The following is a 25,879-nucleotide window of genomic DNA, read 5'->3' on the forward strand; positions in this document are numbered from 1 at the left end:
ATTCTACTGTAACTGTGATAGGTCATTGAATTAACAGAACCAACAAGAGCAGTTTACCTGTTCAGTGGGGAATGAGTTGCATTGAGCTTTCCACATATACAAGAGTGGAATTCAAACTGCCTTCTGTAGCAGACTTTAATCAAGTAGAGCAATGATTCTCAAAATTTCACAGACATTAGAATCATAGGAAGGCTATGGCTATTAAAACACATTGCTGCACTTCACTCTCTAAAATTTCTGATTTAGGAGATGTAGGACGGGGCCTTCCAGTTTGCATTGCTAACAACTTCCCAAGTGATGTGGAGGACCAGGTGCCATATTTTAAGAACCAGTGACTTTGGAAATTTACGATTTTGGAAATAGCTTACAAGTGTTCCAGATCTCACTGCCTTATTATTTTCTAAAATTATCATTTCTCTGCTTAAAGAGTGCTCTTATTAATATGAGTGTCTTCAGGAAATTACTCAATGCCGATTTTATAAAGATCAAAAGGGAAGCACATAATTTAAGACCAAAACAAAAAATTAAAAATTCTGTATGTATGTTACAGCAAGTAGCACACTGCCCAGAGTTTATATCCTCACCAAAGTAAGGCATGTCATCTCTACCTGAACAAATTGTCTAGATGTGTGTGCCACTTCAGAAAAAGGAAACAATATGGGGAAATACATTATTATGTATTATGTAAAAGGCTAAAAAGTTAACTAGCAAATTTCCATCTCTAAATCAAAATACAGAATTAACTCAAGAGATTGTCAGATGGTATGAATACCAGGTCTGAAAGGCCTCTATGCATATTCCACAGTGACCACAAGATCATCCATTAAAACACGTAAAATATCAGTATTCCGCAAGAAGTAATTATACTTTATGTGACAAATTTAATTATAAAATTGACTTTTCACATCTCATTTTTTAGGATAAATCCACCACAAACTTAAAGCATGGGGCACACAAGCATTCTTACTGTCCATGCTGAGAGGATGAAGACCCTGGGCAACAGTGAGGTTAAAGGTCGTATCAAAGGTCACAGGATTAACCTCTATGTCTCCAGTGCTTTTGTTACAGGACAATCTCCCTCCGTCATGCTAAGATAAAGAGAAGGAATGCTGCCTCCGTAACATAGAGACCAGACATATGACACTAGACACTATCAACAATCCAGCTGACAAAAGAGTATCTGTAAAACTGACCGTAAAAGGCACCCCACATTGTATGAGAAAATTTAAGGCTAGAAGAAACCAGAATAATTCAATACAATTTTAGGCTAAATTGATTCAATGTGACTACTTATTTCCCTTCTCAACTGCCCACTGGAAACACTTGAATGGTTTTCTGGCTTCTATGGACAATCAAGGACCATAACACTACTCCTGTAGCATTATGATTTTTTTGTATGGACTTTAATTTCACTTTAGTTTATATTTTCTTGTGCAATTTTCTTTTGACTCTCTAATTTAAGAACTTGAAACACCAAATGAAGGCATCTTTATGCAAACTATCACCTCAGCACAATTTTATATTCTGTATACACACAGATTTGCTTTCCTCTACCTCCTGCTCATCCTTAAAACATCTCATCTCTGGTATTTTTTCTCTTATTCTATATGTTCTCCTCTGGAATATTTTATTCACTTTCATGATTTAGAATATTATTCCCACTATATTACAATGACTCCAAAATCTAAATCTCCAGCTATGAATAAATGAATTGGAGTTACTGATTAAAAATGGTTGATCAAAAAGTAGAAAAACTATAAGAGCATGATTTAAAAATAAGACAAACATGATTACTAAGTAAAATGATTAGTGGTAACATAACTGACTGCATTTTATTACAGGCTTTAAAGTGATTAATTTTCTACTCTATGTGAATACAGTTTCTAAAGCACTATAACAGAAAGATGTTGTAGATTTCCATTAACCAGATCAAAAAGCCACACAAAAAATCAAACAAATTAACTATATGGGGGGAAAGGAAAAAATGCTAAAAGTTGGCTGGCTTTAATATTACCACAATGGTAATCCTCCTTTTAAAAAAAGGAAGCTAAAGGCATCAATTTATGATCACCTGGAACTGTTCATGATCAAGCGATTAAGGATCACAGAGATATATATAACACTAGGTAATGATCAAAGAGAAAATCCATTAAAAAGCAGTAAATTTTAAGAAGGAAAAAAGGAAAACATAATATAAAGGATATAATGAGTGCAGGTTCAGTCTGAATCTTTGATATATACTTGTCATTGTGTTTTTTGAAAATACTTGTCAAAGCAAATGAATACTCAGTGATGGAAGTATTCTATATAAAATATCATAAAATATTACATTTATTCATAGCATCTGGGGCGCCTGGGTAGCTCAGTTTGTTTAGCATCTGACTCTTGATTTCAGCTCAGGTCATGATCTCAGGGTCGTGAGACCAAGCCTGCATCCAGCTCTATGCTGAGCGTATAGTCTGCCTGAGATTCTCTCTCTCCCTCTCTCTCTGCCCCTCCACTGCTGCTCATGCTCTCTCTAAAAAAAAAAAAAAAAAAAAAATTCATAGTATCTAATGAATCTTTTAAGTTAGACTATTTGAAGAAAAGAGAAATTAAAGTCCTTATCCAAAGAGATCATATTATTAAATGTAAGAGTCAGGATTTAAATGCTACTTCAACTAGACTCAATAAGAATATTCTACTATTCTTTTTATTCATCCATGTTTTAATTTGCATAGATTTGATGGATAAAGTCATGCATTAAAATTTAAAAGAATCTTTAGGGCGCTGGGTGGCTCAGTTGGTTAAGCGACTGCCTTCGGCTCAGGTCATGGTCCCGGAGTCCCACATCAGGGTCCCGGCTGGGCGGGGAGCCTACTTCTCCCTCTGACCCTCTCCCCTCTCATGCTGTTTCTCTCTCTCTCTCTCTCAAATAAATAAATAAATAAAATCTTTAAAAAAATAAAATTTAAAAGAATCTTTAAATTTTATAGCTTTATTTATGGAAGCTATTATGAATATTATAATTAGTTACATGTTTTAGAATATGAATTCTGGAAAAAAAATAGGTCAATTATAAAAAAAAGTAGGTAATACCAGAGATAAAAGAAACTCAATACTATATGATGTGCTCATCTTTTAGGCAAACAAATCTACCATAGACATTTCTAGAATTAAGAAATCACATTTGCTGTGATACCGTGATACTGAAATTTTTGTAAACTACTTGGTATACAGTAACTTAAAAATTATAGCAATGCAGATAAAATTAGCGTACAAATCCCATGAATGAAAAGCACACATACAAACCCACTAAACTTTATAAAGCTTCAACCCTCAAAGGGCTTTTTTTTTTTTTTAAAGATTTTATTTATTTATTTGAGAGAGAGAATGAGAGAGAGCACATGAGAGGGGGGAGGGTCAGGCCGAGCAGGGAGCCTGATGCAGGACTCGATCCCGGGACTCCAGGATCATGACCTGAGCCGAAGGCAGTCGCTTAACCAACTGAGCCACCCAGGCGCCCAAGGGCTTTTTATTTAATTCATTTCTCTGCTTGTTCAAGCTCATTCTTTGCATATATGTTTCTCAAGGTAGTGTTCTGGGTTACACGGACACCAAAACAGGATTGAAATCCAGAGAAACACACAAGCTGAAGATTAATAAACACAATAGCTCTCTTCCGAAAACCTAAATGAACTGGAAATGAACTGTTAAATAACTAAAAAAGGAAGATCAAGAAAAGAACACAGATAATTTTTTAATTTAAAATAAAGTAAACAAAGATCCATGGTAAACAATGAGGTCAAATAAATGTTAGCTCATCACATCATGTAAATTAACTGCTGTCATCATCCCCTCAGAGCATTTTTAGACTTTGTGAATTTAGAACATTCCAATATGTCAATATTACTACACTTTATAAAATGGTGATTGTTTTAAGTATGTGTAATGGTTCAAGAATCAGATTTTCCCCTATGTTACTTAGTTCTTTTTTAATTTTATTTATTTATTTGAGAGAGAGAAAGCACGAGAGAGAGCATGAGAGGGAAGAAGGTCAGTGGGAGAAGCAGGCTCCTTGACGAGCAGGGAGCCCGACGCGGGACTCGATCCTGGGACTCTGGGATCATGACCTGAGCCAAAGGCAGACGCTTAACCGACTGAGCCACCCAGGCGCCCTATGTTACTTAGTTCTTGAACTAACCAGAAACTGTTCCCTCTAACAGCTGCATAATGCAGGAGTTGGGAATTAGAAACTCAGATCCCCAAATTCACTTCTGTCAGGCTTCCTAAAACCTAGACAAAATCATCTCTTTCTTGTTTCTAAGTTTTCCTTTCCACAGATTAAATTTATAGATCTCAATTATAAAGATGTCACAAAGAATAACCCATGGCTTAGATATAATGGAGGAAGTAAAAGACCTCACAGTTAATAATTATATTTTAGTGGTGTAATATGTACTATGAATATTTTATTGAAATAACAAATACTACATGCCCCTGATCCCCACTATTGCCTCACTGAAAGAAAACTTTTCTGCCTCTTCTACTTCATTAGATAATCGTGTCTCAGCAGAGATATGAATTAATCATACCCATGTTTTTAAATTTGGGGATGCTGTCCAAAAGTAAAATAATTTAAACACAACACTTACATAATGATGTGTGTTTTAAAAAGTGGCAACAAGGGGCACCTGGGTAGCTCAGTCGTTAAGTGTCTGCCTTCGGCTCAGGTCATGATCCCAGGATCCTGGGATCGAGCCCTGCATTGGGCTCCCTGCTCAGCGGGAAGCCTGCTTCTTCCTCTCCCACTCCCCCTGCTTGTGTTCCCTCTCTCGCTGTGTCTCTCTCTGTCAAATAAATAAATAAAATCTTAAAAATAAAATAAATAAAATAAAAAGTGATAATGAAATCTAACTCAAGTTTTTTTATATGCTGCAATTACTCTTACTAAGAATAAAACATTACTATACAGATTCCGATTGGTCAACAAGCCCAATGTCCGCTGTTTGACCTGGGACTAAGAGACACAATACGGTAGGAAACAAGCCTTTCCCTTCATATCAACCAATTTCAGAGGCTGGGCTGTAACCACCCAAATCCTACTCTCCCAGAATAAACTATTATTGATCATAGTGATTAAGTTATTTAAACTTGTTAGTTATTTTCCCTCTCAGAGGTAACATGGTATTTGAGTTTAATACCCATTTTGTGCAAAAAACAAAAGAAAACAAAACCTATTTTGTGACTTTAATGCTCCACTTTTCTTTTTAATTAACAAAGGAAGGTTTAATATTAATATTCTAGAATTTGGTGAAGAAGTCTGAACATAATGTTAAAGATTTTAGGTGTTCAGTCTGTATTTCCAGAACCTAAGTCCACACTGACTTGTCAGATCACAGCTCCATTTGGTCATTTAACTGTCCTCAAGTCTGGACTGATCTAATCTGTCTTGAGAGGCAAAAATCGCACTTTACCATGTTTAATCACCAACATTAGAAAACATCAATTTTGGATTTGGGGTATTTATTTTCTAAAACACTAAAGACTCTACAGAGAAACTTCAAAGATACATAATTTTGAGAAGTCTTCAGGGGAAAAGAGAAGGTAACACAGAAGAGCAATATTACTGTGGAAAATGAATAGAATTTAAACAGCTTTTACTATTTTAATTAGTCTCTCATTAATATATTGCGGTTATTAATCCTTAAAACATGTCTACATGTGTGCATTGTGCAGAAACTAATAATAAAGTATCAACTTATTCTGGAATTTTTAATCTATCAAATCTACAAAGGGAGTGATTTTTTAAAAAATACTGAGTCTATGTGCACATTCCATCTATGCTGATGAAAATTTTAAGAGTACCAAGATTGCCAGACTGCTGGGAGGTACAAAAGGAGCATCCAACAAAGAAGAAAACAACCAGTGAACCACGAACAAGATAATACCCGTAAAGAGAAGGCAAAGGAGCAAAGAGATAGCTAACGAATGCAAAGGGCAGTACTGATTTGAGAACGGTACAGTTGATACTAATTTGTCCTAAAAAGATGTATGTAGCTTTCACATTTGCATCATTAAATACTTGAACATGTTTCACTGTATGAGCCAGCCAATCAGAGGCCATGTACAAAATTTTACTGCGATAATTCCATAAAATATTTCTCACATCTGTTTATTTATAGATAGAAAATAAGATAACTGATGGAACCAACAGCTATATTTGGCTACTAACAGATTATCTGGAAAAAGCAAAATATTAACAACTTTAAGTTCTAGAACTGTATTTTGAAATACATAATCTAGAATTTCAACATGAATTTTACGTTGTTTTTGAGATATGTTAGTGAAATTGAGGTAATAAATTTTTATTGACTGCCTACTATGGGTCAGACATTGTTCTAAGTGTTTAAGATACAGCAGTACACATAATATCCTCAAGGAGTTTCCACTGTAGTTATTAGCGAAATAGGCAGTATATAGTACTTTTAAGTGTGTTAGAAAAACTAAAGCATTATAATATAAAAATGAAAATTTTATAATGATTACTTCATCTGTGGCATACACAGAGTACAAAGTGAAAAATAATTCCTTGAAAATTCTCTTTATTATCTAGAATATATACAGGTCAAGAGTTTTCAAGGATTAAACAGCCAAAGATTCTCTCAATTATTTCTTCAGTTCAAACCACAACTAGTATCTAACAAAACTTCAAATCTTCTTACTTCCCTTGAAAATGCTAAGTACTGCATTAATAATACTGAATAGGTACATTTTTAAAGGATTTCTCATACTATATTTGTCACAGTTGCTGAGACACTATTAGAGCTATGGAGAGCAGAAATCTTTTCCTCCCTCTTTTTCTTTTTGGTGAATTCAGCACCTGCACTGTGTTTAGAATAAAGTGCAATCTTGAATTACAAGATTTATTATAAAATAATTTTAATCTAATACGGTCAAAGAAACTGCTTCTAACTATACCATAACTGAAAAATAACTAAGTCCTGTTCAAATACTTCAAAGTTATATTTCAGAATGTTCTGATTACTTAGAAAGGGGTAAATAATAGTGTACTTAAATCTTAAGTGCTCTTTTCAGACAATCGTAGCAGTAGTCATGGCTCCAGAGTTTAAGAAGATCCACCCAACCTGGATTATTTAAACTCGCAATAAATAGATGTATTTTCTTGGAAAAATATCTATTGTTACAGTAAAACTTGAGTTTCCTTTCTAACAAGATTGTATGATTACTCGTTTATATTGTTCTTTCCGCAGGAATTCACACACCCCCTGTTTGCATCCTGTTATTCACTTAGAGCTTCCCTTCACTTCGCTATACTGTTTCCCTAATAGCGGGAGAGTGGTTTTAACTGCACATAAAAATCCTTGTCAGTCAACATGCTCCAAGTCTCCTCATTTGCAGCACTTGGTATTTGTTCAGGTCTCAGGAATTACCTTGAAAAATTTATTGTCTCTGTCCTTTCAAAATTTTGCATTGCCTTCCTAGATCATGGAGGTCTGGAGAAGACTACGGGATCTTTTCTACTATTTCCCTCACCTTCCATCTAATTCTGTTCCTGTATTGAACAACCTAAGAAACTACTTAGGGTATGCACTCCCACTGAAACCTAAGCAAAACATTTATAGTCTTCCTAAAATTTTGTACATTTGGATTTGTCTTTCTGAAGGCAAAGAAAAAACAATTTTAAGTTATTCAGGCATAATCAAACCCAAGTTAAATCACTGCCTCCGACTCACCAAGGATGCATATGGAAAATACAGGTTCCTTGGTTCTACATAGAAATGACACAGAATCAGCAAAAGAGGAACATGCCCTAGAATGTGCTAAATTTTCCCGGGTCCATAGTCTCTCATGATTCATCTCCCTCTCTGATTTCTCCGCCTTCAGATTTCCCTCCCTTCCCCTATGGAAGGTCAAGCAGTGAGCACTGCATGTGAACAAATGCTGAGGATTGGGACAGCATTCCACAAAGCCGGAGTGGCCTCAAGGTTACAGTCTACAATAGGGGCTCCCAAACGGCCACATGCATCTAACCCCACCACTCAACCAGAGTTTGATTCTGCAGGTCTAGGGTGGGGCCCAAGAGCTGGCATTTCTAACCAGTTACCAGGTGACACTATTGCCACTTATTTGGGGACTATACTTTGAGAACCACAGATCGGAGGAAAGTCTTCAGGACTGCACTATATAAATGAGTCCTAGAAAAGAGAAGTAACTGAGGTATGGTTAGGAAAAACGACATAGGGCATCTAGAACCTGGGGTTCTAGTTCCAGCTCTATCACAAAATGACTGTTTAGTTGATAAACATACACACACACCACTGAATACCACACAACCCATCTCTAAGATGAAGGATCTGGTGTAGATGAAAACTGAAAACTCAAAGACTTGATAGATCAGAAAAAATTTAAGTGTCACTCTGAACCCTGAACCATATAATCTTCCCTGAAATGATCATCCTCATATGAGTGTATATTGCCCAAATCACAACTGTTAAACTACATAGCTTTTATCCAAGATGAAGAACATACACAGCAAGCAAAGAAAAAAAAAATGCCCAGACTAAACAATCAAACCATTTAAATATAAACCTAAAGGGAAATAACTGTTTTGTGAAATTCTAAACACAAATGATAAATTCAAGTATCTGTAAATATGTCTAGGGCAGCAGTTATCAGCATCATCTGAGAGCTTGTGAGAGACGCAAAATTTCCGGCTACCACCTAAACCTACTGAATAAGAACCTTCATCTTAACAAGATCCCTATGTGATCTGTAAGCACCTTAAAGTTTGAATAGCACTGACATAGGCCACTGAGGTTTTATCGTTAATTCTTTACTGCTGTTTGTAAAATAACATGATATATTTAAAAGACTGAACATTTCCGGGAAAAAAATCTATTTCTGACATATAAACAGATAAAAGAAGAAACTGAGTAATTATTTCACATGAGAAGATACACTGAAACATTATCTTCAAACAAAAACTTCCATTTAAAATACTTTACTACTATGAAATAACATATGGTTAAAAGATAACATCACCTAGCTCAAATCACTAACTTCAGGGCTGAGTAAAACAAGGTACAGGGATGCTAAGTGGTTTGGTTAAAATCGAATAGTTTGCCATGGCACAATGGAGAGTGAAATCCAATGCTACTGACTCCTACAATAAAATACCCTTTCTGGTAGAAAAAAAATTTAAGTACATTTTCCTGGAGTAAATTACACAGTTAACATAAAGTAGAAGTGCACATAATTTTTAAAGAATGAAATATCTACACAATCATATTGAAGGAAATCAGCAAAATATGTTATAGTATACGCGTTTTATTCCATTAAAAAAAAGAAAAAGAGAAACTTTCGAATTTTGAAATCGAATTGGAAGAAGTAGAACTGGAAACGGACTACTTAATATGGGCATAATGTTCAAAAAGACGATTTTCAAAGGATGACACCACATGTCATTTAAGTGGCAGCATCTTTTTGATGACTGATTCTGGAACATTAGTTTTTAGAAATACCAAAAGTTTGGCTTTGTTACTTAAATTTTACTATACATTAATAAGCGAAACTTCTTACCATCAAAGAAGCTCTTGGCTCTTAGGTAACTGACACTGAGCCTAAGAACTGAAAGTTTGTCCAGCTTATTAATAACATCTTGTGGAAAAGGCAGCAGACTAGCCAAACGGTCCAACTCTGTATTAAGTCGGTCTCTATGTCGCTTGGAAGGATTTGACTTGATTCCATCAGCTGGGATTGGCTTGACACTGAAAAACAAACAAAATACCACAAAATACTTTAAAATACATAAAGCAAAAATTTTATTGCTGTAGCTCCTCAAATATTTCTCTAATAAAACAAACACTTAAAATCTACTTCAAGTTAACATAAATCCTTTCAAAATGCTCCTTTCGTATCTTAATTAAGAAAAACAAGGGAGTGGGTAAAATTCTTCATCATGTTTTACTAAAAGCTTATGGATCCATCTTAAGAAAATGCTGAGTACATCTTATGCACCTCTTACTTCCTTTACTTCATACATCTGTGGTATCATGATTCCCAATAACAAATCCTAGTGGATTTTTCTTCAAACCCAGCCATTGTTAGGGAAAGGAAAAAAAAAAAAAAAGAAATTGCAATAAATAATGTGAAAATTATGCTTCTTTTGCTATCTTCTACAAGAAGCATCTTGGAATCATTTATGATGTAGATAGATAAGAGCTACCCTAAATAAAAAGCTTATCTTTATCACCCCCAGCTTCCTCTAGTTAACACTTTCATCCTGTCAGTGGTAAGTATTCAAAGCCCTTCTGGTACCTCCAGATGATCGTTCAGTATCTAATGGGGTCCTCCAATATTTAAAAAAAAAAAAAAAAAAAGACTTTGGTTATTTATACTTGGTGATTGACAGATACCAGAGGTTAACTGTGATTACTGGCAAATTTTGCTTTTAGGAACAGTCAATAATTCTACTTAATTATTAGCTTTCATAGTTAATGTCTCAATTACAAAATTCAATGAAACCCCAACATTTAGCATGATTTTCATATGAGAGAAAAGATAGTTATGGTTAGGAGTAGAACTTGAGCTTAGAAATGAGAAACTGGGTAACTTCACACAAAGGATTTTCACAGCAGAAATCCATTATTTAAAGTGAATTTACAGATCACCAGACACCCCATAATGAAATATAGAGAAGATATTATAAAGCAAAGTAGGCCATGCTTCTGTACCTTTCCATTTGCCAGAAAAATAAAAACTTATGCAGAGTATTCTTAAAACAAAGAGTCCCCCCCCAATTTTATTGAGAAGACAAAGACATTTTCGACAATTCAAATTATAGTATCTTAAAAGTAGAAATTGGCTTGAGTATAGTGCTATTAATTTGATTTAATCAAAATATTTCTAGATACTTTGTTTTCAATGTTATATGTGGAGAAGTAATACTTTTATAAAAATTAACAAGTCAATATAAAATTTAAATGTTTATATATTGTCCCTAACAAGTAATTTCTAAAACTTGTCTATTTCTATTTTTATTACAGTTCATGTTATTTTTACAAAAATAAGAGTTAATAAATTGGTAAAGTATATGGCGTATATACAAAACAAATCAGGTACTTTCTCCAGACTGTATAACTGCATACTTAACAGAAATTGGTGACTATTTCTCTAGATCTTTTCCCCTAATCATACTGCATTTATAATCAAATTCATCTTAAATTTCTTCAATTAATCAACTGAATTCAAATATTACCTATAATGCATGCCTACCTCATTGAATAATTCTCTACTGATTAATCACTTGTTAATACAAATATTTACTTGCACTTATCATGTCCTGGGTAGTCTAGGAAAACATTCTTCTCCTACATATTCAATAGTGTTATAGGAGCAAAGTATGTGAGCAAAGGTTTGAAAAAAGATTTTTATAGATAAGGTGGTATCTGAGACGGGCCTTTTATTTTTTTATTTTATCTTTTTTTGAGACGGGTCTTTTAAGATGAAGGGGATTTCAGGAGGAGGCTGGACTGAGAAACAATGAACTGTGGTTAAGTCCCCTGTGTGGAGTGGGAAGCATAGAGAAAAAGAGCGAAGGGGGAAGCTGGTTAGGCCACATTCTTGCAACAAACAGTGACCACCTACCATGGGCCAATCACAGCCCACTCGGCAGTGAACAATACATACTGAAGTTCCTGTTCTCATGAAGCTTACATTTCAGTGGGAAGACATATAAATAAATAAATGAGTGAATAAACGTAAGGCTCTGGGGGCTGGTAAGTGTTAAGAAGAAAAATAATAAGCAAGATAAGGAACTAAGGAGTGACAAAGGTGCTGGTTTTGATAGCCAGGAAGAGTCTCTGATGTTATGTTTCAGCACTGACCTAAATACGACGGAAGAGTGAGCCATGTGGGTGTCTGAGGAAAAAAATGTTAAGACGAAGGAAACAGTAAATTTCCCCACAGAAATGGTATAAAGTTAGGCTTCGGTATCTGGTAAATCTTTCCGCTGGGATTTACATGACCAGTCTTGTGTTTTACTAAGCTGACTCTGGCTATGGAGAGGATGAGATGTAGGGCAGCTCTCACTGAATGTAGCACTTCTTTCTGAAATACAAATCTATGTCACTCCTCTGACTCAAACCTTTCAGTGGCTCTGCACAGTCCATGTTCCTTAACCTAGCAAGCAAAATGCTTCAGGATCTTTTATGACCCCCTAACTGCTCCTCTGGCCTCATTCCTCCAACCAAACCCTTCCCTGTCCATTATACTCCAAAGGGAAGAAATTACTTCGTTACCAATATATACTTTGTTGCTTTCATACATGTTACTCTCCAGAATCCTCCTGTTCTGTTGCATCAGCTTCAAAGCCCAGCTCAATTAGATCCCTTTTCTAAAGTCCTCCCTGCCCTACTCACAATGGATTCCTCCTCTACTACTTCTGTACCTTATGCATCGTGTATGCAAATGTCTTATACAACCATTCCATTAAGGAATATCCTGTGCACATAGCATTACTAATAAGTTGAAACTGAAATCTTGCACTCTTGGTAGCTTTCCAGTAATGATTATAAAACATCGGGGAGAAGACAGTAACACAAACACTGAGGCAAAACTAACTCATAGGACACCGAGAAATAACAGTCACGGTAGGAAAAAGAGCACTCAAGATATTCCTCCATGTGGTACTGCTGCCTATTTTGTGCTGGCTCCCCGCAGTACTCAACCCTGAGCGACAGCAAACCATTTCTTTGCACAACGTCAAACTGCCCACAGCTCTCATGTGTTATTATGCACATTATGGGAGATTTAGCATGAGATCAAATTTCCTAAGTTACATAACCGGTATTACATATACTTGTTTGTTGCTCTTATTACTATGTAACTTTGATCATTTTTGTATCTGTTGGGGACTTTCAATTAACGTTTGCTGATCAGAAATGTTCAGAAAAAAAGTTATCAGAGCCTGACCAAAGGCAGTCATAGTACACATAGTAAGTCTTGGCATGATATGTTTAAACATAGCACTTTGTGCCTATCACCAAGTTTGCTATATACCAAGACTCAAATGTTTGCTGATGGGACACAGGAAGTATGGAAGAGGAAAACACTGAGTGAGGGAGAGGTTGCTAATGACTGAAATTTGTAGCTTGAGGTAGCAACTCTATTTCCTAATGGATGGTACATCAAACAAGGAGAGAGACACATGAGGACAGACCTTGATGATAGCAAATTTAGGTATAAGGCTGAGGATAAGGCACAGGCAAAGACAACAGAGGAGGAATTATAAGAAGACAGGAAAAGAACCAGGGCAGAATATTTTAAAGGTTACAGAACAAAATCAAATGCACAGAAAAATTAAGTAAGGTCAGAGCTGAGAAGTATCCACTTGGAATGGCATTTCAAATCCACTGTTAAAGCTAAAGTAACAGACATGACATGCTTTTTCACTGATTTTTTAAGAAATATTCAGAACTATTTTGTGAAAATATTTCATCCTTATCTATACATTTTAAAGATGCACATAATAAATACAGAGTAAACATACATCAATTATACTCAACTTGCATTATGCTAGTACTTTTACTTTTGTATTGCCTTTAAATCCATGCCAAAATATACTGCCAGCCATCTATTTAAATGAAAAGCCACATTTGAAATATAAACAAACATCCCTGTAAGATTAGATTTGGGAGATCTGAAGTTAGATATCTCTTGAAATAGAGAGACCACTGATGTTGATAAAGCAAAGGAGCAATTTATTGTTTTTTTTTAAACCTTACCTCAGAAACCTTGTCCCAACCTGCAAATCAAAATTGTTGTGAAATCAAGACTGGCTGACTCCCTGCCATGCTTCGGTTTTAGAAGCCCTGCATGTTGTAAGTACTGTTGTTAATAAGCCCAGCAGCATGTCCAATGCCAGTAGGAGCACGATCTTTTTTAAAATTTTGTTTTGTTTTGTTATGTTAATCACCATACATTACATCATTAGTTTTTGATGTATAGTGATCCACGATCCATTGTTTTCGTATAACACCCAGTGCTCCATGCAGTAGTACCCTCCTTAATACCCATCACCAGGCTCACCCATCCCCCACCCCCTCCCCTCTGAAACCCTCAGTTTATGAGCACTATCTTTAAAGCCTTTTTCATAGAATGTCTTAGAGGCATCACTTGGGCCCAGTGTTGAAAGCAAAATTAAAATTTTAACCTGGTTTAGTCATAAAAATTACCTTAACTGTAAATGTTCGTTTTTATATGACATTTATCATAAAACCTCAAACGACACGCAAAGATATAGTAATCCTACGAGATTAAAGCAACATTTTCTAACAGAGATTACCTATCGCAGTACTGAGTCTGCTCTATCAGCGTTTTCCTCTCAGTGATTTAATCTACTCCCAAATGTTTCATTCCACTTACTAATAAATTGTTTATCTTTATTTCCAGTGCCTGTACCTGAATGTCCTCTCATTCCTATTTTCCTTCTTTCCATGTGATATGGTACTACTCTTCACTCTAGCCAACAGCTAGGAAATTGAAATATTCTTCAATATATCTCTGTAGCATAGTGACTATACTCAAGCCATTCATTCATCATTTCCATCCATGGCTTCAGTGTGTACTTATTTATCTCTGAATGTAAATGTTGAATGTGTAAAGTCACAAATTGTAGGATTAATGTAATGTTGGAGAGGTTATCTGTAACACAAATGAAGGCAAATTTCATTGGCAGGAGGAATACAGGTGAATATATTACTTCCCTAGATAAGGGGAAAAACATCTATAAAACCTTCAGACAATTCTAGCTAGAAGCCACTTTTAATGAGTCAGATTTCTTCAATCACTCTCTTGCTGTCACTCTATAGCTGTGATAAGTCCTTTCTTCTCCTTCTTTTTGCTATACGGAGGGAGAGGCAATGAGGTACAGTTTACAGTCTCTAGGACTTTAAAGGTGAAAACCTTTAACATGAAATATGCCCTAGAAATCATTGTTACTTCCAAACCCCTGAAAAAAGTCATTAAAAATATTCCCCTTTACCTCTTCTTCTATTAATACACTTTTTAAAAATTTCCCTTGGAACCCACATAAAATGTATCTACCATACCAAAATCACTAAAATGAAAATTTTAAGTGGTAGGCAATTGTTAAATTAGTAAATAATGCTCAAATACCTGTGTGCATGATACTAGGAAGATCTTGTTGCTACAGGGGCAAATAAAAGACTGACCTAACCTTAAAGAACATATCTTTTTTACCAGGAGGAGATGCATTATAACAAGGCAAAATCAAACACACTATATCAGACAATAATCCAGTTGCCATAAAAGTGATGCCCAAGAGTTGAGGAAAGTAAGAGCAGGTAGAGTAATGAGGGCAGGTTTCATGAAGATGTAACATGTAAATCAGATTTTAAAAGACATGTAAGTCACTTCCATTTTCATGACCGCAAAGCATATAGCCCTCTACAAAGACCCTTCTCTTCAAATAAGTCATGCCAGACAAGGAAAACAAGAGACAGAAACAGTCTGTCTCCAATAAACCTAAAAGAGAGCTAAACCCAGATAATAATAAGATGAAAAATAGGTAGCAACAAAATCAATGATAACATAGAACAGGAAGAAGGAAAAGGTAATCATAGCATATTACTTAGCTCAGCAGTAAACAATATTTACAGTTAAAAAATAATCAAACACCAAAAGTGTATTTAATCTAAAATAGTGATAAAATTATATTGGGAGGGTGAAGAAAGGTGAGGGTGAAGAAGAGATGAAAAAACACTAATAACTATCACAATAAAACAAACAGATAATATCTAATATGCTAAATAGAAGAAAGCATTATACACAAATTATGACACATCTGTATGACATGATGACTTTCTTAACTGTGCATGTGTTATTTAATAGGAATACTTTTCCAAAAAAATTCAATCAAAAAAGGGGAAAAAAAGCCAACAAACAACTGAAAAATATAAGACAAAGCAAAACAATATGTAAAGGATACCTCAAGAAGAAAAATCTGCAGGGCGCCTGGGTGGCTCAGTCGGTTAAGCGACTGCCTTCGGCTCAGGTCATGATCCTGGAGTCCCGGGATCGAGTCCTGCATTGGGCTCCCTGCGCAGCAGGGGGTCTGCTTCTCCCTCTGCCCTCTTCCCTCTCGTGCTGTCTCTCATTCTCTCTCTCTCAAATAAATAAATAAAATCTTAAATAAATAAATAAATAAATAAATAAATAAATAAATAAATAAATAAATAAATAAATAAATAAGAAAAATCTGCAGATACACTATTACTACTTCTAGGACTACAACAACACACACATACACACTCACAACCCCAACACTGATGTTCAATTACCTACCCCTCCTCTCTCTTTTGCCTATGCAACTGGCAATTCACATTTTAAAGCAAAAATGCAAGAACACAAGCACTCTCGGGGCGCCTGGGTGGCTCAGTCGTTAAGTGTCTGCCTTCGGCTCAGGTCATGATCCCAGGGTCCTGGGATCGAGCCCCGCATCGGGCTCCCTGCTCCGCGGGAAGCCTGTTTCTCCCTCTCCCCCTGCTTGTGATCCTGCTCTTACTGTGTCTCTCTCTGTCAAATAAATAAATAAAAATCTTTAAAAAAAAAAAAAAGAACACAGGCACTCTCACATACTACCAATAGGAATAAATTTTCTGTAGAGTAATTTGAACCATGTTTCAGAGCATAATATCTGGCTCCACCTTGAAAGTATACATACATACCTCTGGACTTCCAAATTCCACTTACAGGAATTCTTCCTAAGGAAACAACTAAGATTTGCATAGAATCTCATGTATCTCAAGGGTGTTCTCTGAAATACTAGATAGAGTATTAAACGGTTGGAAATAACAGAATTTACCCCCCAAAATAAAAACAGTTAAATAGATTATGGCATATTCACATAATGGAATACTATGCAGCCACTGAAAACAATATTTTAAAGGAAGGGAGGGAGGTAGTAAATCAGGAAGATTGTAGGAAAAGACTAAGAGGAAAGAGCATGAATGCAAGTGTGGAGTTAAACACAAGTCTGGGAAATGGTAAATCATTTACTTCAGAACACTATTTAAGTAGACACAGTGGACATTCAGAAAATCCCTAAAATAGAGGTGTACCATATGTATCACTAAACTTATTCACCTGAGCAATATTGTGAAGTTGTTAATATAAGATTTGGAGCCATGAGACCTGAAATCTGATACTCAAACCCAGGTTTTTCATTTACTACCTGACAATGCTGAGTCTGAACCTCAGATCTCCATCTATAAAACATAGTAACACCTTTCATACTACCATTATACAAATAATGTATATAAAACACTGTGCACACAAATATCACAGTAAGTACTAACGAACAGTAGCTTTTTGATAATTAAACCACTGTGCAAAAAAAAATCCATTTTAAAAGAAGTGTGGTAGTTGGAAGACACTACTGTTAAGAGATTTGCAGGGTATTTATTTCTAAGCAACTGTCCTAATTATATACAATGCTAAGCACGTACTATGTAAGTTTGCCAATGGAGTAGCACGTTTCAGCCCTAACCCTACTGAGAACATAATCATATACTGCCTCTTACAGGAGAACTGATTGTTCTGTGATAGTGTGAGCTACAATTATTTAAAGAATAGACTGTTTCTGTTTCATTTATATCATTAACAACCTTTACAGTTTATAAAAAGCTTTTGTTCTGTTAGTTTTAGTTGTGAAAGTGGCAGTGTAGGTGTTGACTGTCCTGCTTTATTGGTCAATCACTTGCTCAGATCTACAAAAGCAAAGAAACCAGACCTCATCCCTTAGCTTAGACCTAATGCTCTTTCAATTCATTTCTCACTTTTTCCTCTTTTTTGCCATTTATTTTTCATAAATGCTGATAAGTGAACACTTTCACTTACTCATTTCATAGTTCCAATATGCAAGAGTCTTTACAGTCACTATGTACAAACTAAGTTAAACTACTGAAAGAAAAATGATGGTGAAGCAATAATTATGTAATTCAAAAGTCTTATCCTTTTATTTTAAAAGCTATTTAGAATGGTATCATAGTACATTTACATAAAACATTTTTAGTAAAACAATACATAATTTTATTCTACTAGTATTATATAAATGAGGTTCACCGGACTTAAATAGAGCAGCAATTTAGCAAATATAGCAAGAAACACCACTCTTTTACATAGCATTATTAGTATGTTAATAAAGGAAACAGGATCATCTAAAACTGAGAAGTTATTACCAGTTCTGACATTTCATGATGGCTATCTTGACCACCATTACTGTGATTATCATTTTTAAGCAGATATTATTTACTCAACACCTATTACTTACCAACAATCAGTAATAATTTTCTGGAAATATAGTAAATCAAAGTGCCACTAAAACTTTCTCTGTACTAATAAAATTTTAAAAACTATAAAAATATATACAAAGTTAATATCATTAGGAAAAAAAGATTCTGTTTAATTCAGTAGTGTGCTTTTCACCTACCTTCATGAGGCAAATTAAGCAAATTAAGCAAAGTTAAGCAAATGAAAATACTTTCACCTCCAAAGAAAATAAAACAGGAACAAAATTTAAGTTAAAAAAAATTGTTTGTCTTCCAAGCAGGGTTATTATATATACAGCAACACCTTAAGGAAAGTTACAAAAGAATCCATTGTTAAGGGTATCTTTTGAAAATTCCTTTAGGAACATGGATCTGGTGCAAGGTTGGTTTGGATGCTTTAATTTCCTAACTTAATTACTCCAAAAAGAAAGGAAATATTTACTGAGCATCTACTATGTACAAGACACTTTAGTGGGATTAAATTTAACATTTTTAAGTTGTTATTTCCTACCAATTAGATAATTTTCAATGTTAGACTTGCCACTAGGGGGAGTTTATCTTGTTTAATAAATTTAATTGAAGATGGACTGGAAGAGCTTCAGGTTAAAGTTATCACCTACTTGATTCCAAAATTTTATGGAACTGTATATTAAAATGTCTTAGTAACAGTCCTATAATTACAATAGAACATTTTTTCTTTAAAATAAAATGACTCTCACTTAAGGGATTAAAATTAAATAGATCTCAATAGCATTTTCAGCTCAGACTGGATGTATTTTTCTGACAATGCTGGCATATTTTAGACCTCATTAGCTAAAACTAGTAACTAAAAATTCATATTAAACTTAATATTAGGTCTAATGGCCACATTCCTAAAATGAACTTTGATTAGCTGCATTATAAAGTAAACCATTTTTCATTCAGGTAAAAACTTATAATCAAAATCACGTGATTCTATAAATGCCAGTACTAGGCTTTTCTTAGGGAGCAATGTAGTGACATTTTAAGGTATTTACATGACAAGAAGCAATGCATGATGCTCAACAAAGATCTGATAAACATCTATCCTAACCAGAATAAAATGAAGGTGAATGTGGAAAATGCTTTAATTATACTATATTATGAGAGATTATTAAATACAAATATACTAAAAAGTTTTAGGAAGTATATTAAAATGCTAAGATAAAATAATGAAAGGTACATCTTATATAAATAAAAATGTAATATATTTAAAGGGAAGATCTTTAGTAAAATGTTAATTAAAGCCAAAGTTGTTAAACTTTATAATGAATACAATACTAAGGCTTTTGATTTTTCTAAAAAAAGTCATCCAGATCCTTTGTTACAACAATTACTAAAATCTAAAAATTCATCAGGGAGATGTTTAAGTTTTCTAACCATACACATAAAACCCATGATATCTCTCTTTTATACTATGCTATGTGTACTGTTGTATTAATAAATACACAGAACAGGCAATTGGGATACCTCTCAGTTTTAAATAACCATCAAGGACAAGGTTAAGTCAGGCAAATACATTTTTATATAAGAAACCACTCCACAAAATGCATGTCACAGAACTGCCAAGACAGAAAACTGCTGACTAGACAGTATTCCTAATGTCAGCCACACTGCAGGATAAGACTTCCAAATTTTAATCAGTATATTTATAAGTTAATATCCTCTGTTAATGCCAACTCTAAATCTGAAGAACTATGACAAGTGAAATTCCAAAAGAAAATTAAAACTCCAGAATAATGAAACATAATGAAAATGAGAAATCCAGTTAGTGGTTCCAAACCCAAATTTTAAACTGTTATTTTTCTGATCTGGATTAATGACTTAAATTAAGTTTTAAGCAAAATGCACACTTCTAATTTGTGCTGGGTAAACGTTTGTGTTCTTAAAATGGTTTATGAAAATTTGAAAAATGTTAAATAACTCAAAGATCATCATTAGTAATAAACACATGAGTACAGCCAACTCACAGCAGTCAATCTGTGTCAAGCACAGATTTTTTTTTTTCTGAAACATTTTGAAGTATATACCATCTTACACAAATATCTCACCAAAACAAACAAAATACCTAAGTTTCGAGTCACTCTATTAGAATTGACGAAACTTTGAAGTAGGGGGAAAAGGTAATTAAAGAAAGATGCTAAGAATGCAAACGTCTGTTTCAATAATTCCAGCTTCAAATCTTTCAATTCACAGACCCCAAAACCACCTCAAAAGTGTAAGGAAGTTCCCCAAAAGGGTGGCTTAACATACAAATCCCCCATTGTACCCTGTCCACCACACTCATTCATCCCCGCTACCACCTCTCTATATTTTACCTATATGAACACGTTGAGCGCTACAAAATTACTGCCAAGTAAGTAAATAGGAGCGCAGCCGAAAGCCGGTTGCAGGGACCACAAAATAACTTCACAGGAACTCAGAGCCTTTCTTGCAGACGGCACGTGTTTAGCTCTTTAAAACATCTGGCCCTACCAAGGAATGAGAATAGGAACTGTCCTTTAACCTAACCCATGAGGATATTAGAAGTGGAAGGGGATTTCAAGGCGGTTTTACGTTAACTAATCCACCAGCCCCACAGGGCAGGCTAGACCTGTCAACAACCTAAGACCACAGAAAAGAGAACAGAGGTGCAGAAGGATGGGGGTGCGAGAGGGTGCCTGTGCGCCGGGGACTAGGAGGGGGGGGGGACGCAATTTTTTAAATGCAATAATTAAAAATGGAAAAATCCAAGGCCTGGGTCTCTCCACTGGCCTCCAAATCTCGATTCCACAGGCTGTGTCGGGAATGAACCTAATCTCTGGACGGCGAGGATTTGGGGGCAGGGTAGGGCCACCTCCCGCACCCGAGCAGGGGACGCGCTCCGGACACTCACATTTTCTGCACCGGCTTCCGCCGCTTGCGACTGGCGTAGGTGATGTGGGCGCTGCTACTGTTCATGGTGCCCAGCGGCGGCGGCTCCTCCCCGGGAGCGGGAGCGGACTGCCCGGTGCCCGGGACCCGGCAGCGACCGGGACGACCGCAGCGGCAGGCGCCGGCTTCCACGAAGACACGCCCGCTCCACCTGCGTCCTCCCCGGGCGGTGGCGAAGCCGCTGCGCGCCCCGAGCCGGGGCTCCTGCAGCCTCACGCGTCCAGGTGCGCTGCCCCGGCCCCGAACTGAGGGGCGAGGGGCGGAGACCCGTGAGCGAAGCGGCGCAGGTGCCCTCTACACCGGCGGAGGCGGCGCAGCGCTGTCCGCAGGTGAGGCGGCCCGGTGGAGGAGGAGCCTGGGCTGCCTGTTTGGAATCCTGGCCTGGGTCGCGCGCTGTGGCGCCGCGCCCCGTGACCGTCGCCTCGGCCCCTTGGGTAAGGGAGGCGCCGCCGCGCTGCTCCTGGGGCTTCCCCTATCCCGGGTGCTTCCCGCCTGCAGAACTCGGACTCCGGCCGCACTCGGACTCCGGCCGCACCAGCTTCCGCTCGGCTACGCGCCTGCCTCTGGTCTGAGACAGTGGTCCTGGTCACGTTCTCCGGACCGAGCGTCGAGTGGACTCTCCCTGCAATGCCTCTCGCCGTGCCACACACCGGCTGAAGAGCAGAAGCTCCCCCGACCCCTCTCCGGCTCCGCCCAGCATATCGTAGCCCCGCCCCGTCCTACTTGGCCCCGCCCCTCCATTCCAGTCCCTTGAGGGCCCCACCCTCCCTGCGCGTGATGACGGAAGACGTAACGACGCCCCCCCCCCCCCCCCGCCTTGCCTGCCAGTAGCCATCTTCTTGAGGTCAAGGGGAGGGTTCTGTGGAAACATTTCCAATCCAGAAAAGAGGTGTGAGGACAGATTACGTAGTAGACAAACTCTTTGTAGCTAGAGTAGCTCAAGGACAGACATGCCAAATAGTGAGCTTGACTACACCTATGTGAGAGTGACTCAGCTAACTTTTGGCTAAGAATTACAGTAAGCTGGCAGATAACCAATGGGACTCTAAATATTTTCCTAGAGGGGAAGGCTTCATTCAGGAGGCCACATACGAGTTGAGCTTGAAGGCCAAGAGTTTCCTTGGCTTTTTTTTTTTTTTGTCTCCATACTAGATGATATAATATCTATTCCCCAGCCAGAATAACTTCGTTACTCTATAGTCAGATTTCAGTGGGATGGAAAGGAAGCAAGGAAGAAGGAAATCACGGAGCATTTGCAGATAAGTAGTCTGGTACGATTGGAGAGAAGAGCTGGAAGTGAAGTTCAGGAATTCTAGGATCAAACCACAAAGACTTTTGATGAAGAGTCTAGATTTTATCCCGTAGTCGATGGAAGCGTTTTAAAGGTGTTCAGCAGGAAAGTGACAGTGTGGTGTCTCGGAAAAGTCACTCTGGGAGGAAAGTGCAAACTGGATTACAGGAGAGTAAGCCTGGATGCAGGGAGAGTAGTAAGAGAGTTGTTAAAATAGTCCAGGTCGAAGTTCAGGGAAGTGGCAGTAGGACAGAGAGAATAAAGAACAAATAGATGAAACATCTTCAACTCCCCTTCCACTTCTATCTAATTATTACAGCAAATGCTATTACATTTTATTCTTTGCAAATCCCTAATTCATCTCCCTCCACCTTATTCTTCAATAATTACAGAAATAGAAACTCCAATGACATACTATTTGGGATTCTTAAACTGATGTTATCCTCTCCATACATCAGTTCATCAAGAGATATTTTGAGGGTAACAGGAATTTGTGTCAGGAATTGTGCTAGTACTGGGGAAATAATGGTAAACAAAACCAGAAATGTACCAAATGTCCAAGAATATTGTAATATTGTAATCTGTTAGGTAAATTTGACCTACTCATTAAGGCTTTCCCAAAAAATGGTAATTGAGTTGAGGTCTGAAGGAGAAACAGGGTTACCTAGGAGAAAATAGGGGAAGAGCATACCAAGCCAGTGAAACAGTACAAGCAACATCCCTTTAGTGGGAAGGAAACAAGCTCGGGGCATCAATGGTGAAATTTGTGTTTAAAAAATATCATTGTATCTCGGGTGTAGAACAGATTAAAGAGGGAGGAGCAGAGTGGAATGGATGGAGATAATACTCCTCGGAAAGACTAGACTACCCCGGAGATGACAGTTATTGATACTACAGTGGAGATATTGGTGGAGATGAAGAAAATTGAATAGATTCCATAGATATTTGGGAAGTCTTGGAGGATAGAGTGGACATATGACAGTGAGGGAAGAGAATGTATCAGAAACTTAATAATAGTTTTCTGGACTATGTATCTGGCTCTGTGATGTGGCATGTACTTTTGGGAAATTATTAATTTAGCATGGATCTCTTATGTTTGAGGTACCTCTGAGACATCTAAGGGAAAATGTCAGGTAGGCCATAGAATACACAAGTTTGTAACTCAAAGAAGTCATATGAGCTGGAGACATAAATGTAGAAGTCATTTGCATTTAGCTGACAGAGTATGGAGATTTTAGGATACAAATATATGCTAGGAAAGAAGGACTAGTCCCCAAAGAATTTCAATATATAGTATCTAATAGCTAAATAGAAGATGATGGACCTAAAAAACCAATTGTAAAAGAGTCACTTGAATGATAACAGGAAAATAAGCCGATCATCATGTCATGGAGAACAAAGTGGAAAAATGTCAGGAGTGGTTCACAGTACTGAATGATGTTGATATGTTCACATAAGATGAAAACTGAAAATGTCTGTTGGCATCTCAACATGGAGTCATTTGTGACTTTAGTGAACGTATGTCGGTAGTGAACATTATGTTGGTGGACACAGAACTGGATTCACGATGAAAAAATGGCATAAGAAGACAATTTTTTTTTTTTAGGTTTGGCTGTGAAAGGGAAAGACCTAGTATGGTAGCTAGGAGGGGAGTAAAGGGTTAAATTCTGTGTGTGTGTGTGTGTGTGTGTGTGTACATGCACATGTTTTAATGGGTGATAAACAATTGAGAGAGAGGAGATTGGGATTGACTGTGTAAGAAATACAAGGAGCAGTGAAGGAACAATAAATGTTAAAAATAGTAAAGACAGAAAGGAATGAGTGCCACAGCAGAACAGGGGAATTAGGAGTATATAGTAGACTAGGTAATAGCAAAAATAGCTTCTCTAGTGCTTGACTCTTCATAGCAGTCCACAGCTTTATTAGGGAGTTATAAGAAAGGCAGACTCTCTGGCTGTCCTTACTGAGTCAGAATCTGAATTTAACAAGATATTTCAGGTAACTCAAGAGTACATAAAGTTTGAGGAGCACTACTCCACAGAAGCTGGGGGAGAAGGAGGACAGTGGGTGAGATGTAGCAGGCTGGTAATTTTTTATCAGAAAGATGAGGGAGATGTGATGAGGTGGGTATTCTAGCAGGATCTACAAAGAAACCAGGTGTGTTTTGTGGTTGATGGTTTTTGTTTTAATTTTACAAGTCTAGGAAGTAAAAGTAATCTGGAAAATAGCAACAGGGAAGTAGGTGGACATCGACCCTATATCCTGGATGTGTGATGAGAGGCACCATTTGGGAGATGATAGCCTCAAGGAGAGCTAGCTTTCAGTTTAAGGCAAAAGAGGGACCAAGTTCCCAAAGATGACAATGCACACAGGGGACTTTGATGTCTCTATCTTTCCTTCTCTTTTATTTCTTCATCTCTGTATTCCTGTCCATCACCATTCTATCTAAAATGTATGAAGTGTAAACAAATAGTTTCCTCCTAGGATAGGAACTTCAGGGGTAAAAAATGCATATTGAAACTTTATTTATTTATTGTGTAACTTAAAACTCCTTTTAGAAAAGAGATATACAAAATGCACTAAATCCCATGAACCAATATTAATTTAGTGTTTTTACAAAATGTCTACCCTTTTAAAAGGTGTTAGTTGTTGGTATAATCATTCTCTATCTGATTTTGTCCTACTTCCACACCCTAATTTTCTGCTTGACTTCAGGACTTTTTTTCATTATCCAGAAATCCTGTGATGCTATACATATCACAGTCTTAGTTTAGTAACTGATCTTTGTATAATAGATCATAAGAATAAGATTTTCAGAATTTATTTCACTTTAATAGTAACACCATTCACTTCCTTGACAATTTTTGCTTAGTATGTCAATGAAATCAGTCTTTGTAGTATAATCCCATTAAAAAAAAAAAAAGAGTTGCCATTTTCTAGAAACTATCACTTTCTACTTCTAACATGACCAGTGTTGGACATGGTTCTCAAAGTGTGGTTTGTGGCCATCAGTCAGATTTTAAAATTTTCTGTGATCAGTTTTTATGTAATAACATGATTTCTTTCTTATAACAAATAATTTGCCTATAAGAATTTATGAATATTTTACAACTTATGCAAAGCAACATTAGCCTTTTATTTAGTTTATGTGAGATTGCGTTCTGAGGTTTCAGATGTAGCTATAGGTCTGTGAGTTCCTTTTTCCTGCTAAGTACTATGAGAAAAAGAACTAAGTTTTAGGAATGCTATTATAAATAGCAGCTGTTTTAGAATAAAGGAAAATAACTAAATTGAACGCTAACCC

General features: G+C 36.7%; 1 protein-coding gene across 1 annotated transcript in view; it reads right to left on the reverse strand.

Moving 5' to 3' along the window:
* Positions 1-21,948, reverse strand: part of AHR (aryl hydrocarbon receptor) — a 56,150-nt gene extending 34,202 nt beyond the window's left edge. The window contains exons 1-2 of the mRNA XM_064575194.1: positions 21,247-21,948; positions 9,583-9,770 (exon numbers count right to left, since the gene is read on the reverse strand). Of these exons, the coding sequence (XP_064431264.1) occupies positions 9,583-9,770; positions 21,247-21,311 (253 nt within the window). The 5' untranslated portion in view covers positions 21,312-21,948. The remainder of the gene's footprint in view (positions 1-9,582; positions 9,771-21,246) is intronic.
* Positions 21,949-25,879: the final 3,931 nt, after the last annotated feature.

This window comes from Mirounga angustirostris, unplaced genomic scaffold (genome assembly GCF_029215605.1).
Source record: "Mirounga angustirostris isolate CCGP_5_RB_7025 unplaced genomic scaffold, mMirAng1.0.hap1 SCAF_12, whole genome shotgun sequence".
NCBI lineage: Eukaryota > Metazoa > Chordata > Mammalia > Carnivora > Phocidae > Mirounga > Mirounga angustirostris.